Source organism: Octopus bimaculoides, chromosome 4 (assembly GCF_046866305.1).
Source record: "Octopus bimaculoides isolate indiv1 chromosome 4, ASM4686630v1, whole genome shotgun sequence".
NCBI lineage: Eukaryota > Metazoa > Mollusca > Cephalopoda > Octopoda > Octopodidae > Octopus > Octopus bimaculoides.
This window is the reverse complement of record NC_142931.1, coordinates 127,940,729-127,957,423: the sequence shown is the minus strand read 5'-3', so window position 1 is coordinate 127,957,423 and position 16,695 is coordinate 127,940,729. Positions and strand designations below refer to the sequence as shown.

General features: G+C 36.8%; 1 protein-coding gene across 1 annotated transcript in view; it reads right to left on the bottom strand.

Annotated features, from left to right (window-relative positions):
* Positions 1 to 2,760: 2,760 nt before the first annotated feature.
* The window catches only part of LOC106874002 (mitochondrial inner membrane protease subunit 2), a 421,447-nt gene continuing 407,512 nt past the window's right edge, over positions 2,761 to 16,695 (bottom strand). Inside the window, exons 5-6 of the mRNA XM_089351430.1 lie at positions 8,068 to 8,170; positions 2,761 to 3,176 (exon numbers count right to left, since the gene is read on the bottom strand). Of these exons, the coding sequence (XP_089207556.1) occupies positions 3,045 to 3,176; positions 8,068 to 8,170 (235 nt within the window). The 3' untranslated portion in view covers positions 2,761 to 3,044. The remainder of the gene's footprint in view (positions 3,177 to 8,067; positions 8,171 to 16,695) is intronic.

Sequence of the window (16,695 nt, the reverse complement as noted above, 5' to 3'; positions counted from 1 at the left end):
CACCTAGCTTACAATCAGAACAAATAGCTTCCCTAATACAATAGTTATATATAGCCTGTAAAGATCCAGCAGCATTAACATATAAAGATAATGCCAGTAACATTGCTTCCTGTATACAGGACAGATGTTGTTGGGGATTTGCTAGAAGTGGAATTATATGACATACATTATATTTAAAGCAACTGGAACTGTGTTCGTTACAACGACAAGGGTTCCAGTTGACCTGATCAATGGAACAGTCTGCTTGTGGAATTAACATGCAAGTGACTGAGTACTCCACAGACATGTGTCCCCTTAACATAGTTCTCAGGAAGATTCAGAGTGACACAGATTGTGACAAGGCTGGCCCTTTGAATTACAGGTACTACTCATTTTTGCCAGCTGAGTGGAGTGGAGCGATGTGAAATTAAAGCTGTCTTGCTGAAGGGCACAGCATGTCACCAGGAATTGAACACATGACCTTATGATCATGAGCTGAATACCCTATTCACTAAGCCACATGCCTTCACATTATTTGAAGTAATAAGCTCTAAGTAAAGGCAGCAAGCTAACAGAAACGTTAGCATGCTGGACAAAATGATTAGTGGTATTTCTGAGTTCAAATTCCGCCAAGGTTGACTCTGCCTTTCATCCTTTCGGGGTTGATAAACTAAGTACCAGTTGCATACCAGGGTCGATGTAATCGACAGCCCCCCCCCCCCCCCCAATTTCAGGCCTCGTGCCTAGAGTAGAAAAGAATGAGTTCTAAATAAGGTAATGCACTGAACTGCAAAAGAAACATGAGATGTGTGTGACTGTGAAATATGTTTTAATTTCATTATGTCAGAGATAAATTCTGATAAATCTGATCAAGTCAGTTTCTTGGATGCACTTTGACCACAGTCTATGGGACGTTGTTATGTGTTCTGGTAGTGGGTGGATCCAGCACATCGAGATTGTAGGGCATGACATGTTCAATACCATCCATGCCCTCCCTGGGTGTTCAAAACAGCCATACACTGTTGGTACATGGAGTGCATGAGGCAGTTCACAAAAGCCATTGGCACCTGTGCTCACACCCTGAGGAAAGCTGCCTCCATTTCCACACAAGTTGTCGGCCTTGGGACCACCTGGTTCAGCCCCCTCTAGATTTCATCCCATAGGTATTCAATTGGGTTTAAATCTAGGCTGAGAGCCGGTCACAGCATGGTTCTGATGTTGTGCTGATGCAGGAGGTCTATGGTGATCCTAGCCATGTGGGAGGGAACATTGTCCTGCTGGAACAAGTGGCTATGGTGACACGCAAAGAAGGGCATGATGTGAGGTCTTAGGATCTGGTCAACGTAGTGCTGCATTGTTATGCCATTCCCTCTGCCTGCACCAGCATATTGGAACACATGGGGCCCAATTCTCTGATTCAGTTCTATAGCACCCTAAACCATGGTGCTTTGGCCACCCCACGTATCTCTCTCCATGACACATGCATCTCTGTAGTGTTCACTTCTTCTACGTCACACCCTCACTCTGCCAGCCAAGGTGGAAACGCAGTACCGACTCTCATCAGAGAAGACTATAGACCTCCATTGTTGATGCTGCCAATGTCAGTGCTGCATAGCCCACTGTAGTCGTGCCTGACAGTGGTGGGTGGTGAGGACAGGCCCTCAAGCAAGACGACGGCAACACAGATTGTTGGCAGCCAGTCAATGTTGTACCATATAGTTGCTGTTCAATGCCGATGGTCTTGCAAGCTGTCACGCTGGCTGGTCTGAAGTGATTACAGAGGTGTTGCAAGTGGATGAAGTGGTCCTACCTAAGCATGGTCACTTGGGGTTGCCCTCTGCGGGAATGGTCTGCAGTGTTGTCGGTGTTGTTGTATCACTATTGCAGGCAACAGATGGTGCTGACATGGATATTGTAAGCTTTTGCAACAACTAGGTCATGCTGCCCTGCTTGCAATTGGCCGATAGCTTGTTCTCTCTGCGCTGCTGACAATTGGGTCATACTTGATGCATCCAAATTATGAATGCCAGGAACACGGTTCAAGTTGATTTTTATACCCATAACCTCCACAAGATGCACGTGCATTTCGGTTTTCATGAGAATTGTTTGTGACTGCCACCCACAGCATTCAACGCAGCTGTGCTTTAGCATCTCGTTTCAGGAAAAGTTGAAAGGTCACCTGCAATTAGGGTCTCAGCCATAAACCAGCATGTCTTGGAATATTTACACTTGCATCTCCAAAATAAATTTTCAGAATTTACCATATAAAGATGACATTTGAAAAAATCACATTTCTTTTGCAGTTCAGTGTATATGTGGCTCTTCTCTAAAACAGATTTGTTGTTATAACCCCTCAAAAGTACATGTAGTTCTGACAAAGTACTGCAATTTCAACCTAGTGGGGCTCATCATCTTCAATGTTGGCCAAAAAGCGAAGCCATGTATTTTCTCTCAATTAGATTGTGTGTGTGTGTGTGTGTGTGTGTGCGCGCGCACATGTGCATCCTCCCTTCACTGCATGACAATTAGTGTTAGTTTGTTTATGTCCCCATAACATAGCAGCTCATTTAAAGAGATCAATAGAATAAGTACTAGATTTAAAAAAAACAACATAAGTACCAGTGTTAATTTCTCTGATTAAACCCTTCAAGGTGGTGCCCCAGCATGGCCACAGTCCAATGACTGCAATAAGTAAAAGATAAAAGGTATATATGTTACACAATATCCAGAATATATCATCACGTGATGGAAATTTGATAAATATAGTGCAAGAAAAATTAGTGAACATACTCAAGAATAATGTTTTATTTACTATAAGTTTGGGTAATTGTTGATATTTTAGAGTGTGATTTCATGTAGTTATGAAACAGCATCATGAGCAGAAGTGGTGATATTCTCTGTATTGGATAGAGACAGAGAATTACTTCCCAAAAGATGTAAAAACACTACAACATATTTTACATGTTGTTCAATGATACCAACATGAACAGGTTACTACAATGTTACCTCAGGTCATTCACATATCTTCTACTGATAAACCATCAAACTTATACAGATGTGAGATGCTATGATGATGGTAATGATTTCCTGCGTGGTCGAACCCGTCTGTGGTTGGTGTGAATGACTTCCATTGATTGCCAACGATAAGGGGGCCATATAATGTGAGATACTTTGGCAGTGATTAGTCCTTTGGGAACCTGAAAATATAATATATTAAAATTTATATAAAACATTTGGGTTGTGATAATCATGCCTCTCCAAGAGGCATGACCAATATAAATGTTATGGCCTTTGAACTAAGTTCTGGATGCTGCATTTTATCAACTTCCGTAAATAATGGTTTCATTTACGTAATTGTATCCAGAACAGAGTAGAGACAGCAAATTTTGGATAATATAATATAAAGGAGTGATATGTAATGTTGTGGTTTTCATTCTTTATAGTTCTACAGTTTAATCATGGGAGGAATAAAAAGGTCACTAAAACTAGTTGGGGTGGGAGAAACGGGTGGAAAAGTGAACAAAATATGAGTTACTGCAATAGGAAATAGTACATCACATTTGTAAGTTGTGATCAGACTAAAGACTTGTTTAGATTGTTTGCAACAGAATCGAATGCATGTAAAGAACTCAAATATTAGGCACTAGTGTTAAGTCAGAGGAATGGACTAAGTCTTCCATCTCTATGAGTATTGGAAAGAATTATGAGGTAACATTAGAATCTATGCATACTCTCTAGAAGTCCCAAAGATGCAGGATATCTGTGAAGGAGGGCAGTAACTCTATACAGGGTGGAGGAGACTTTTAAGTGCTTTTAAATCTGAATAGAAAAATCTCTCAAGTCCTTGAGGCACAATAAAAATGCACTTAATCCACACTAAAAGACAACAAAATTAACTTGATATCTTAATTGCTGGTAATAGAGACAGCAAGTGAGCTGGCAGAATTCTTAAGCATGCCAAGCAAAATTCTTAGTGGCATTTCATCTTCACACTCTCAATTTAAATTCTTGTGACAAAATTTGAAATCATTATCATTATTACTATCATTATTATTATTATTATTATTATTATTATTATTATTATTATTATTACCTTAAGGCAGCAAGCTGACAAAACTGTTAGCATGCCAGGCAAAATGCATAGCGGTATTTCGCCCGTCGCTATGTTCCGAGTTCAAATTCTGCCGAGGTCAGCTTTGTCTTTCATCCTTTCAGGGTCAAAAAATTAAGTACCAGTTGAGTACTGGGGTCAATGTAATATACTTATCCCCTCCCACCAGAATTTCAGGCCTTGTGCCTATAGTAGAATGGATTATTATTATTATTATTATTATTATTAACTTAAGGCAGCGATCTGGCAGAATTGTTAGCATGCTGGATGAAATGCTTAGCAGTGTTTTGCCAGTTGCTATGCTCTGAGTTCAAATTCCACCGAGGTCGATTTTGCCTTTCATCCTTTTGGGGTTGCTAAAATAAGTACCAGTTGAACATTGGGGTTGATGTAATTGACTCATACCCTCCCCCAAAATTGATGCCCTTGTGGCAAAATTTGAAACCGTTATTATTATTATTATTATTCAGTAGTTTTATTTTTATAACGTACTTTCACTTCACTACCGAGCGCAGCTCTGTGCGCCTTGGGTATGTGCTGTGGTTTGCTGTGGTGCTCTTATGTTTACTGTATTGAAAGTGTTTTGCGTAGAATGTGTGCAGTACCCAGTAGTGCAATTTTCTGTATGTTATATATATTTGTAAGTCCTGGTGTTTTTGTTATGTATTTGTCTGAATATTTTTTTATTATACCTAAGGCACCTACTATGATAGGAATTGTTTCTGTTTTTAGATTCCACATTCGAGTTATCTCTATTTCCAGGTCTTTGTATTTTGAAAGTTTTTCCATTTCTTTTAGAGAAACGTTGTCATCTGCTGGTATTGAAACATCAATTAGAAGGCATTTTTTTCCTTCATGATCTTTGACAACTATATCTGGTCTATTTGCCTTAATTTCTCTATCTGTGTGTATTGGCATATCCCAGAGTATGGTTGCTTTCTCGTTTTCTGTGACCTTTTCTGGCGTGTGTTTATACCATCTTTTTTCTGTTGCTATTCCATAATGTTGGCATAGCTTCCAGTGTATATAGGTCCCAGCTCTGTCGTGTCTGTGAATATATTCCTTCTTAGCCAGGACTGGGCAGCCAGAGATAATATGATTTATTGTTTCTTGTCGATCTCCACATATTCTACAGTTACTTGTTATATTTCTTTTCATTATGTGTTTTTGGTAATTTCTGGTGGGGAGGCTTTGGTCTTGTGCAGCAATTAAAAATCCTTCAGTCTCTGCTTTGAGTCCTGAGCTTCTCAGCCATTGCTGGGATTTTTCTCTGTCTATTTCTTTCGCATTTAGTTTAGCCCAGTATTTACCATGTAGGGGCTTTTCTTGCCATCGTTTTATCATGGTCCGTTGCTGTTCTAGTTTTAGTTTGGATTTCATTTGTTTTATAGCTTTTGTTGTTTCTTCTTCTTCTTCTTCGTATTTGTTAGGTAGATTGATTTCTTGTTTGTATTTGTCAGCTTCCTTAAATACTGAAAACAGTTTTTTGTTTTGCTCGTGTTTTGTGGCTATTTGTATTAGTTTCCCTTGCTTCTGGAGTAGGTATTTTTGCAGTCCTATGGTGGTTATTTTATAATAGTTTTCTAGCTGTATAAGACCCCTGCCACCTTCTGTGCGTTGTATATATAGCCTTTCTATGTCAGATTTTGGGTGGTGCATCCTATATCCTGTCATTATTTTTCTTGTTTTCCTGTCTATTTTACATAGTTCGTTTAGTGTCCAGTTAAGGATGTTGTAGCTGTAGCTTATAACTGGGACAGCTAAAGTGTTGATACCCATTATCTTGTTTTTAGCATTGAGCTCTGTTTTTAGTAGTGATCTAACTCTTATTATTATTATTATTATTATTATTATTATTACTATTATTATTATTAACTGGCAGGGTAGCAAACTGCTTTATAGTATTTTTCTGATTCTCTACATTCTGAGTTCAAATTCCATGGAGGTCAACTTTGCCTTTTATCTGTTTGGATCAATAAAATAAAGAACTAGTCAAGTACTAGGATATTGATTAACTCCCTCAAATTTTAGGCCTTGTACCTATATATCAGAAATAATAATAATAATAATAATAATAATAATTGTTTCAAATTGGGAAGAGGGTGGTTGATTACATTGCCTTCCTCATCTTCTAGACTGGTAATTCATTTTATGGACCCAGAAAGGGTAAAAGGTAAAGTTGACTCCAGTAGGATTTGAACTCAGAACATAAAGAGTCAGAAATGCTGCTAAGCATTTTGCCTGACATGGTAGTAATTCTGCTAGCTTGCTACCTTAGAAATAATCCTTTCTTTTATAGGCACAAGACCTGAAGTTTTGGGGGAGGGGACTAGTCAATTACATCGACCCCAGAATTTCACTGGTACTTAATTTATTGACCCTGAAAGTATGAAAGGTGAAGTTGACCCAGGTGACATTTGAACTCAGAACACGAAGACAGATGAAATGCCGCTAAGCATTTCACCAAGCGTGCTAACAATTCTCCCAGCTTGCCAACTTTACCTTAGAAATAATAATAATAATAAAAACGATAATGATGATAGCTTTGAGGAAGGGGATAAGTTGATTACATCAACCCCAGTACTCAACTGGTACATCGACCCCAGAATTTCACTGGTATTTAATTTATTGACCCTGAAAGGATGAAAAGCAAAGTTGATCTTGGTGAAATTTGAACTCAGAATGTAAAGATGAATCATCATTATTATCATTATCACCTTTAACATCCATTTTCCATTCTGGCATGGGTTGAAAGGTTTGACTAAAGCTGGGAAGCTGGGAAGCTGCATAAGATTCCAGTCTAACTTGGTATGGCTTCCACAACTGGGTGCCCTTCCTAACATCAGATCAAACTCTTCACAATGTTTGCTTTTAATGTGCCAATGGCACAAGCACTTTTATGTGGCACCAGCATCAATGCTTTTAATGTGCCACTGGCACAAGTACTTTTATGTGGAACCAGCATGAATGCTTTTATGTGGCACCAGTACAAAATTCTCATAGGCCAAACCTTTTCACAAGGGGATGCAGCCTTAACCCATCATGATCATGTGTACAGCATGCTCATTTGATCACTATAAACAAATCAATGCAGGTTGTTCAGCAAGGAATTGCAAAACCATCTTTCTTGAACTTGAGAGACAGCTGCACAAGAATTGTTGTTTGTTCCTTCTCAAGCCATGCCTGGCTCATAAGCGCCAGTTTCCTGGTTTCATTTGCGTATAGGTTTTCCATCTGATGGGATGCTGGTTCATTGTATGTGAGCTGCTAGATGCAAGAGGAAAGAGTGAGAGTAAGTTGTCGCGAAAGTGTCAGAAGTTTGCCATTACCATCTGCCAGAGTCGCATGGAGTTTAGGTGTTTCATTCATAAACACACATCACCCAGTCTGAAATTCAGACCTGCAAACTCTCAACCACAAGTCTGCTGCTCTAACCATGTAGACCATGTGCCTCCACAGGACAAGAATTAAGTGTCCTTAATTCTTGTCTTTTCCTGTGCCACTTACACTAGTGAGGAGAAAAGAAGGGAAGGAAATATCTCTTATAGGTTACTGTTATAGAAGGAAGGAGTACTTAAAGATACTTTGTTATACTCAGAGTAGAGATCTTCACCAAATGCTCACAACGGAATGGAGTCCCATAAAGACAATTGAGAGTCAGTTATTGGTGTTCAACTGGGCAACAGAATAAGTTTGCTTCATAAGAACAGGAACAGTTCATCTGGCAGGCTTCTGCACAATTTCCATTTTGCAGAATGGAAATTTCGCCACAAGTCAAATATGGTAGAAGACACTTGCAATCTAACCCAGGATTATGGAACTGTGAAGCAAATTTTTGATCATATGGTTATGGCTATCTGGCATCCCTAATTACAGAAAATAATCTGAAGGAATTTTTTTGCAATGTTATTTCTAAATTCTAAGCATACATGAACTTGAGAGTGAAATTGTTAGATTGTGGGGGTTGTGTCACTTACTGGTCCAAAGTAGTTACTGTCCATACTTTTACGATAATTGTCTCCTTCCATCCAACAATGACCTTTGGGAATTTCAATCAATTTTTCTTTGTAACCCAACGTTCTGGAATAGAGTAAGAAAAAAAAACATGATAAGAAAAGAAGGAAAGAAAAAAAACATTGGTAATTTTGTAGAGAAGACCAACATGGAGTTAAAGAAATGATATAGTGTAGGAAAAAGTTGACTGTGATTTGGCTTACCACCCATCATTGTGCTTTCTGATGATGGGTGGTGAGCTGAAATTTCAAAGTTACTGTCAACATCATCATCATCATCATCATCATCATCGTTTAATGTCCGCTTTCCATGCTAGCATGGGTTGGACGATTTGACTGAGGACTGGTGAACCAGATGGCTACACCAGGCTCCAATCTGATTTGGCAGAGTTTCACCTTTGCATTATAAAAAATTATAATATGTATATGGCTAAAAAATATCGAGTGGTCCTTCAGTTTATTGTCAATTGCTTTTAAATATAACTTCACATAAGAACAAGCATTAATACACACGCATACACACACTTATGTATGTATCAACAAATCACGTGTGATGACAAAAGATGTAGACCGCAATATCGTCAGAAACAGAGAACTATAAAGGTATTTTTTTGTGTTTGTAATAGACTTGCATAAGCTGAAGAAGAGCAGTGATCATTGTATCATTGACACAGAAACTTGAAGTCCTGTATGCAAGTTTTATAACTGTATCATTCAATATAGAAAGAAGGAAGGAAAGATAGACAGACAGAGAAACAGAGAGACAGAGAAACAGAGAGACAGACAGATAGATGAATATATTATTAAGACATATTTTTGAGGCATTGTTTTACAGCTGGATGCCTTCCCTTCCACTAACCCTTACCTGTTTTTCAAATAAGGAAATTTTTATCCTGCACATTTTCAAAGGCACAAAAGGAAGGGATTATTTGAGGGCAGGAAAACTGGCATCAGCAACACTGCCCATATATAACAAAACTTTTGCAGAAGTGAGTAAGATGTAAACAAATACACAGACAGATATGTGCATGCAACTATTCACACACACATACACAATGGTCTTATTTTGGTTTTCATCAAACAGATTCATTCAAAACATTTTCGTTAATCCAGGACAATAGTACCAAACTTTTCAACTACACAACCATGCTTGTGCATACATACATATATACATGCATACATACCATACACACATACGTTAATTGAGAATTTAATTACATCCCAACTTTGTTTCCCATTTCTATTATGTTCTTCAAGTTACCTTCAAATCTGTTTCTCCAAAAATTCTTCCAGCCTTCAGCGCTGCCTGGTGCTTTAATTATCAATCTTTGAAAGAGGAAAGGAAAATTTGACCTTGGCTGGAATTGAACTCAGAGTACAGATCGCAATAACAATATAAAACCATTATATCCAATGCCTTAATGAAGCTATCTATCTATCTATCTATCTATCTATCTATCTATCTATATACTTATACACACACACACATGTGTATACATTTATATATGCAAACATACATCAATACATACTGCATGTGCATACGTATAGAGACACACCTAGACGCACACACTCACATGCACATATACAAGTATACATACTTACATAATACAGGAATTTTAATTAATATGAAGTTATACACACAATAAATAGCCCTTTAGCAGAAATGTGTGCATAGATTGTGTTTGTGCATATGTGTGTTTAATATGTGTGTATATGTGTGTTTATATGTGTATATATATGTGTGTGTTTATATGTGTATATATATGTGTGTGTCTAAAATGTGTGCTTGTATGGAGGGATTATTTAACAGTTTCCATACCACTGAAGAAAATCAATAAAATACAATTTTTAAAATGTAAATTAAGTGGACATTAGAAACACATTTCACAGAAATTCATTTTAGATGTTTTCAAAAATGGTGTCAGATCATTAAAACATGCACATACAAGTGTTCAATCATAATAAAAAGACACACATATATGTGTTCAATCCTTTAGACAGACACTTCAATTATTAAAATATACACCCCTGTCTCATTAAAACATATACCTCAATAATTAAAACACACACCTCAATAATTTAATCACACACCTCAGTCACTAAAATACACACTTCAATCAATAAAAAAAAAACCCACATCAACCATTTAAAAAAAATACCCTTTAGTCATTAAACCACACACAATTCAACATTAAATCACAATTCAATGCCTAATGCACACACTTCAATGCCTAAAACACACACAATTCAACGTTAGAATACACTTCAATTACTAAAACACATGCTTCAATGCTTAAAACACACTTCACTCACTAAAATTCAAACTTCACTTACATTTCATTCACTAAAACACACACTTCAGTCACTAAAACATGCATTTCAGTCACCAGAACACACACATCACTCACAAAAACTCAAACTTCACTCACTAAAACATACATTTCACTCATTAAAACTCATACTTCATAGGCTAAAACTCACACATCACTCACTAACATTCACACTTTACTCACTAAAACTTACATTTCATTTACACACTTCAGTTACTAAAATTCACACTTCACTCTAAACTTACACTCCACTCACTAAAACTGACACTTCACTCATTAAAACTCACACTTCAATCGTTAAAACATGCATTTCAGTCATCAAAACAAACAATTCATGAGTAAAACATGCATCTCAATTATTACAACACACATCCCATCACCTCAATAACAGAAACGCACACTACACATCTCAACCACTCAGACACACACCTTAATCGCTAAAACATGTTTCGATCCATAAAATCCTTGCCTCCTTCATTAGACCACATCCCTATTACTGAAATACACTTTAATCACTTCAACATACCTTAATCACTTGTAACAATATATATTCTTATGTAAATGTCACAAGACTTTGAAACATTCTCCAATGCAGACATGGTTGCAGTCTCATTCAATAGCACAAAAACTTTATCACTATACACATCAAGGAAATAAGATATTCGTACACCACCTTTTCTAGTTAAGAATAGCATGCAGCTAAAACTCCACAAGTTACTACAAATGCTAAGTTTCATAGCTTCATATGATCTCTCATAGTGGCTTTTCATACACTGCGAAAATCATATTGTAAAGACTAAGGATTCTTATTAGATCCAGGAAATGCTTCAGGCATCGTAAATTGATTTTCTGTTAAGTTTAAGCTATACTAGAGTACTACCCATATATTGCACTCACATTCAAGACACCTCATCTCCAAAATATTGTTTTTTAGATGAATCAACCACCAACACACTGTAGTCACTGGCTCATAGATATGCTGCTTCTTCTTGCTGTCATTTTTCGTTACTATTACAACAGTCTCTGTTTCTCTGAGTGAGCTAGTTATATCCCCATCCACTCTGACACCCTCAACACCATCTTTATCATCATCATCCTCATCATCATCACCATTGTTTTAGCATTCACTTTTCCATGCTCTCATAGGTCTGGCAGAATTTGTTGAAGTGGATTTTTTTCATGGCCAGATAACTTTTCTGTTGCCAACCCTCATCTATTCCCCATGACCAGACATGTTTTCATGCAAGATTGGAAATGAAGGGCACTGCTTGCATGAACAGTGACACTTGTTTACAACTACTACACAAAGTAAAGACAAGGAGAGAATAACGGACACACACACACACACACACACACACACACAGTCAACTGGAACTCCTTGGTCTGTATTTCATGTCATACAGACACACACACACACATCTCTCAATTCCTGTCTGCCTGCCTGCCTATATATGTGTGTGTGTGTGTGTGTGTGTAACAGGCTTCTTTCAAATCCACTCATGAGGCTTTGGTCAGCCCAGGAGTACAGAACTTTGCCCAAGGTACCACACTGTAGGGTGGAACCTGAAACCATGAGGCTGGGGTGTTCTTTTTTTTTGTCTCTTTTTTATTTTTATTTACATTGGAATGAATTGGCCTCAGGACTTACTTTTTAAGCCTCCTACTTATTCTTTTGGTCTCTTTAGCTGAACTGCTAAGTTATGGGGATGCAGGAGTGGCTGTGTGGTAAGTAGCTTGCTTACCAACCACAAGGTTCTGGGTTCAGTCCCACTGCGTGTCACCTTGGGCAAGTGTCTTCTACTATAGCCTCGGGCCGACCAAAGCCTTGTGAGTGGATTTGGTAGATGGAAACTGAAAGAAGCTTGTTGTATATATGTGTATATATATATATATGTGTGTGTGTGTGTGTGTGTGTGTGTGTGTGTGTGTGTGTGTGTGTGTGTATATGTTTGTGTCTGTGTTTGTCCCCCAACATCACTTGACAACCAATGCTGGTGTGTTTACGTCCCTGTAACTTAGTGGTTCGGCAAAAAGAGACCAATAGAATAAGTACTAGGCTTACAAAGAATAAGTCCTGGCGTCGATTTGTTTGACTAAAGGCAGTGCTCCACAGTCAAATGACTGAAACAAGTAAAAGAGTAATGAGTAAATAGTCTTTCCCAAATCCCCAAAACAAACAATTCTTTTACCCTATCCATCTTCCTCTCCAGAACTGAATATCTCTGAAATTTTCTCCCAGCCCGTGTTCTCTTATTTTTTTCTTTCTGATGCCAATACATCAGTCTCACTAACTCACAGCCCTATTCCTTTGATAATCTAATAAAGAAAGAATCTAATAAAGAAAGAAAATTACAATTAAAAATTCAATCAAGTGAGTTTTCATTAACAACACTGTGGTAGTAATTTTAATTCTCTTTTTCTGACATTAACCGTTAGGCATTTAAACCAGCCGTGTCTGGCCCAAATATTCTGCCTGTTTTATGTTCAAACTGGCCAGATCTGGCTTCTCACACCTACCTAAAATGTTATTCTAAAAATAAAAAATCACTTTGTCAAAATCTAGAAGCAATGAGATATCTTTTATCTTTTACTTGTTTCAGTCATTATCAAGATTGCAGCCATACTGGGGCACCGCCTTGATTTTTCAGTCAAATGAATCGGGCCCCACAACTTACATTTTAAGCCCGGTACTTATTCTATTGGTCTTTTTAACTGAACTGCTAAGTCATGGGGACGCAAACACACCAACACTGGTTGTCAACTGGTGGTGGTGGTGGTGGTAGTGATAGTGGTGGTGGGGGACAAACACAGACACGAAAACACACACACATAGATATATACTATATATGATGGGTTTCTTTCAGTTTCCATGTACCAAATCCACTTCCAAGGCTTTGGTTGGCCCAAGGCTATAAAAGAAGACACTTGCCCAAGCAACTGAACCCGGAACCATGTGGTTGGGAAGCAAGTTTCTTACCAGACAGCCATACCTGCACCTATGTCAAAATCTAGAAGTGCATGATTAATCCAAAACAATGTAAATAGTAAAGTATTATACTTGACAGCATAATCTGAATGCTAAGGTGTTAAACTTCTCAGCCATTCGATGCCACTAAACGTGTGTGTGTGTGTGTGTGTGTGTGTGTGTGCGTGCGTGCGTGTGTGCGTATATAAAATTTTTCTAACAGGTATATTTTGTGCGATAAATTAATACAGCTCAAAAATATAGTTACTTATTGTTAAGGTTACAACATGCTCACAGTAAATAACAATAGATGCACAGAGACTTGGAGTATTATGCAAAATAATGAACAAGCTACATATGGAAGGAAAGGCTGTTGATTACAATGTGTAAGGCTGAAGCATTATACAATATACCTGTCTATCCATGCATGTGTGGTTCATACAGCATATTCAACCACACAAAACTGGATTGTTGTAGTTCATAGAGCAGAGGCTAGTAAAACCCTCATCAGAAAAGTCGATCAACCTCATCAGAATTTGAACTCAGAACGTAGCGACAAGTGAAATACCACTAAGTATTTCAACCAGCATGCTAACGATTCTGCCAGCTCGCTGCCTTAATAATAAATAATAATAATGATAATAATAATAATAATAATAATAATAATAATAATAATAATAATAATAATAATAATAATATAGAAGACTGTGCCAAAGCAACTTTGAAGAGAGGAAAATTAATTAAAGATACTAATATCATGCTAGATAAAGAAACTAAGATAAGAAAAAGTAGGTCAAAAGCAGACATACATAATAGTTGAGAATCAATGAGCAAGACATTGCACAACTTACATACAAATGAATGAAAAGACGAAGAAATATTACTGATGCATTAGATTAATACTGGAAATAGAACTAAATGGAAAAATAAGGTAATTGCCATCAATACTCTAGCTGTCCCAGTAATAAGTTATAGTTATAATATTCTCAATTGAACTCTCAAGAACTAACAAGATTAGGCAGAAAAACAAGGATATTAGTGACTGCATTTAGAAAACACATACATATACACACATAGTATTAAAATGGTAAAGGGACTTATGTAATAAATTCTGTGTGAGTGTGTAATATTAATATATGTACATTTACACATATATACACACATCTATCTTATGTTTTGGCCAGTAGTGGCCTAGGCCATACTAATTTAATAGCACCACCTGGAGATGACATTTAATCATCTTTCAAAGTATGACTCTAACATAAAACATGATTAAAAGCCATCTCCACGTGGTGCTATTAAGTTAGTCATGGCCTGGGCCAATACTGGCTGAAACCAGTCTACATATATATATATATATATATATATATATATATATATATATATATATATATATATATATATATATATATATATATATATATATATATATATATATATATATATAAGTCAGTAAATAGTGGGGTTGTGTTAACCGCACGTGGAGAAATAATAGGAAAATGAAAAAAAGCCAGAATGCTAAACTGGAAGCATATTTTAATAAAGATTTCTTCTAACCGGCTTAACACAAACTTTTAACCCTTTTTTAAAACCTAACAAAACTCTCAACTCTCATGCATCTTTAATTTTCCTACCAGTTTATACATGAACTACTATTGAACTACAAAAGCTCAAAGACAATATAATGTATGGGTATATTTATTTTTTTATATATTATCATTTTATATATTATTTTCTTCATTTTGTACTTCTTTGTAAAAAAACATTTTCATTCTCCTTCTTCTTGATAATTTGCTTTTCGCAATGAAAACCGGTTAGAAGAAATATTTATTAAAATATGCTTCCAGTTTAGCATTCTGGCTTTTTTTCATTTTCCTATATATATATATATATATATATATATATATAATGCAAGAGAGTTAGGGGTTGAGGATTCAACCCACTAAGAGATAGTATCTATCCAATATACTGCTGGGAGGGTACCCAATTATTATTACACTAGTGTTATACCAAGTGTAATAAGTGGGTGCGGGTAAAAGGGGGGTTATTTTACCCTAAATTTATATAGCAATTAGAAAATGGAGGAGAATATGCAGTATCCATCGACTTGCAGACAGTATATTTCGTTGAATTAATTAATTTATTTTGTAACTAAAATGACAAAAACCACAATCATGTCAATGGATACCGCATATTCTCCTCCATTTTCTAATTGCTATATATATATATATATATATATATATATATATATATATAGAGAGAGAGAGAGAGAGAGAGAGAGAGAGGAAGAGCGTGTGTATTTATATATATGTCACCGTCTTCATTGGATCATGCTTGCTTGCATTTGTATGATCTGATTCTTAGCCTCCACCCATTTCCTCTTAGTGATATTCAGTGTCATCTCTTGATTGATCAATGCAATTACAAACATTTGAAGTGTTCAAACCAAAATGTCAGCAACCAGCTCCCCACTTCTTCAGCAATGTTTAGCAAAGCAAACTTTTCTTTTCCTAACAGTCTTCTCTACTTTTTTTTTTTCTTTTTCTATGACAGGCACAAAGCCTGAATTTTGGGGAAGGGTGATAGTCGATTACATTGACCCCATACTCAACTGGTACTTATTTTATTAACCCCGAAAGGATGACAAAGTCAACCTCAGCAGAATTTGAACTCAGAATGTAAAGATGAACAAAATGCTGCTAAGCATCTCTTTCTCTAATAGTGTCTCATATTTCTTGAAGCTTGTTGGATAAGCTTTCAAAGATGAGGGCATTCTTTCCCAGAGTTCCAGTTACATTTAAACAAATATAGCCACTGGCCAAGCAGTGCCAATGTAATGACATGCAAAGACAAACATGCACACACAGATGTATGCAGACACATATATCTAAATGATGGGTTTCTCTCACAAAGCATTGGTGAGCCTGAGGCTAGAGCAGAAGACACTTGTCCAAAGTGTCACACAGTAAGATTAATTTGAAGCCATGCAGTTATAAAACAAACTTCTTAACCATAGTCTACCAGCACCCTCCTCCCTCCCTCCCTTCCTCCCTCTGTCCCTGTCTCTCTTTCTCTAGATAGATAGACAGAGAGACAAACAAATAGACATGCAGACAGATAGATAAACAGACAGATTAATACAGATATGTATACAAACATTCATACACACATACATACATACACACACATACATACATACATACATACATACATACATACATATATATAAAATGACAACGACAACGAGAGAGATAGAGAGAGAGAGAGAGAGAGTGATAGAGAGGGAGAGAGTGATAG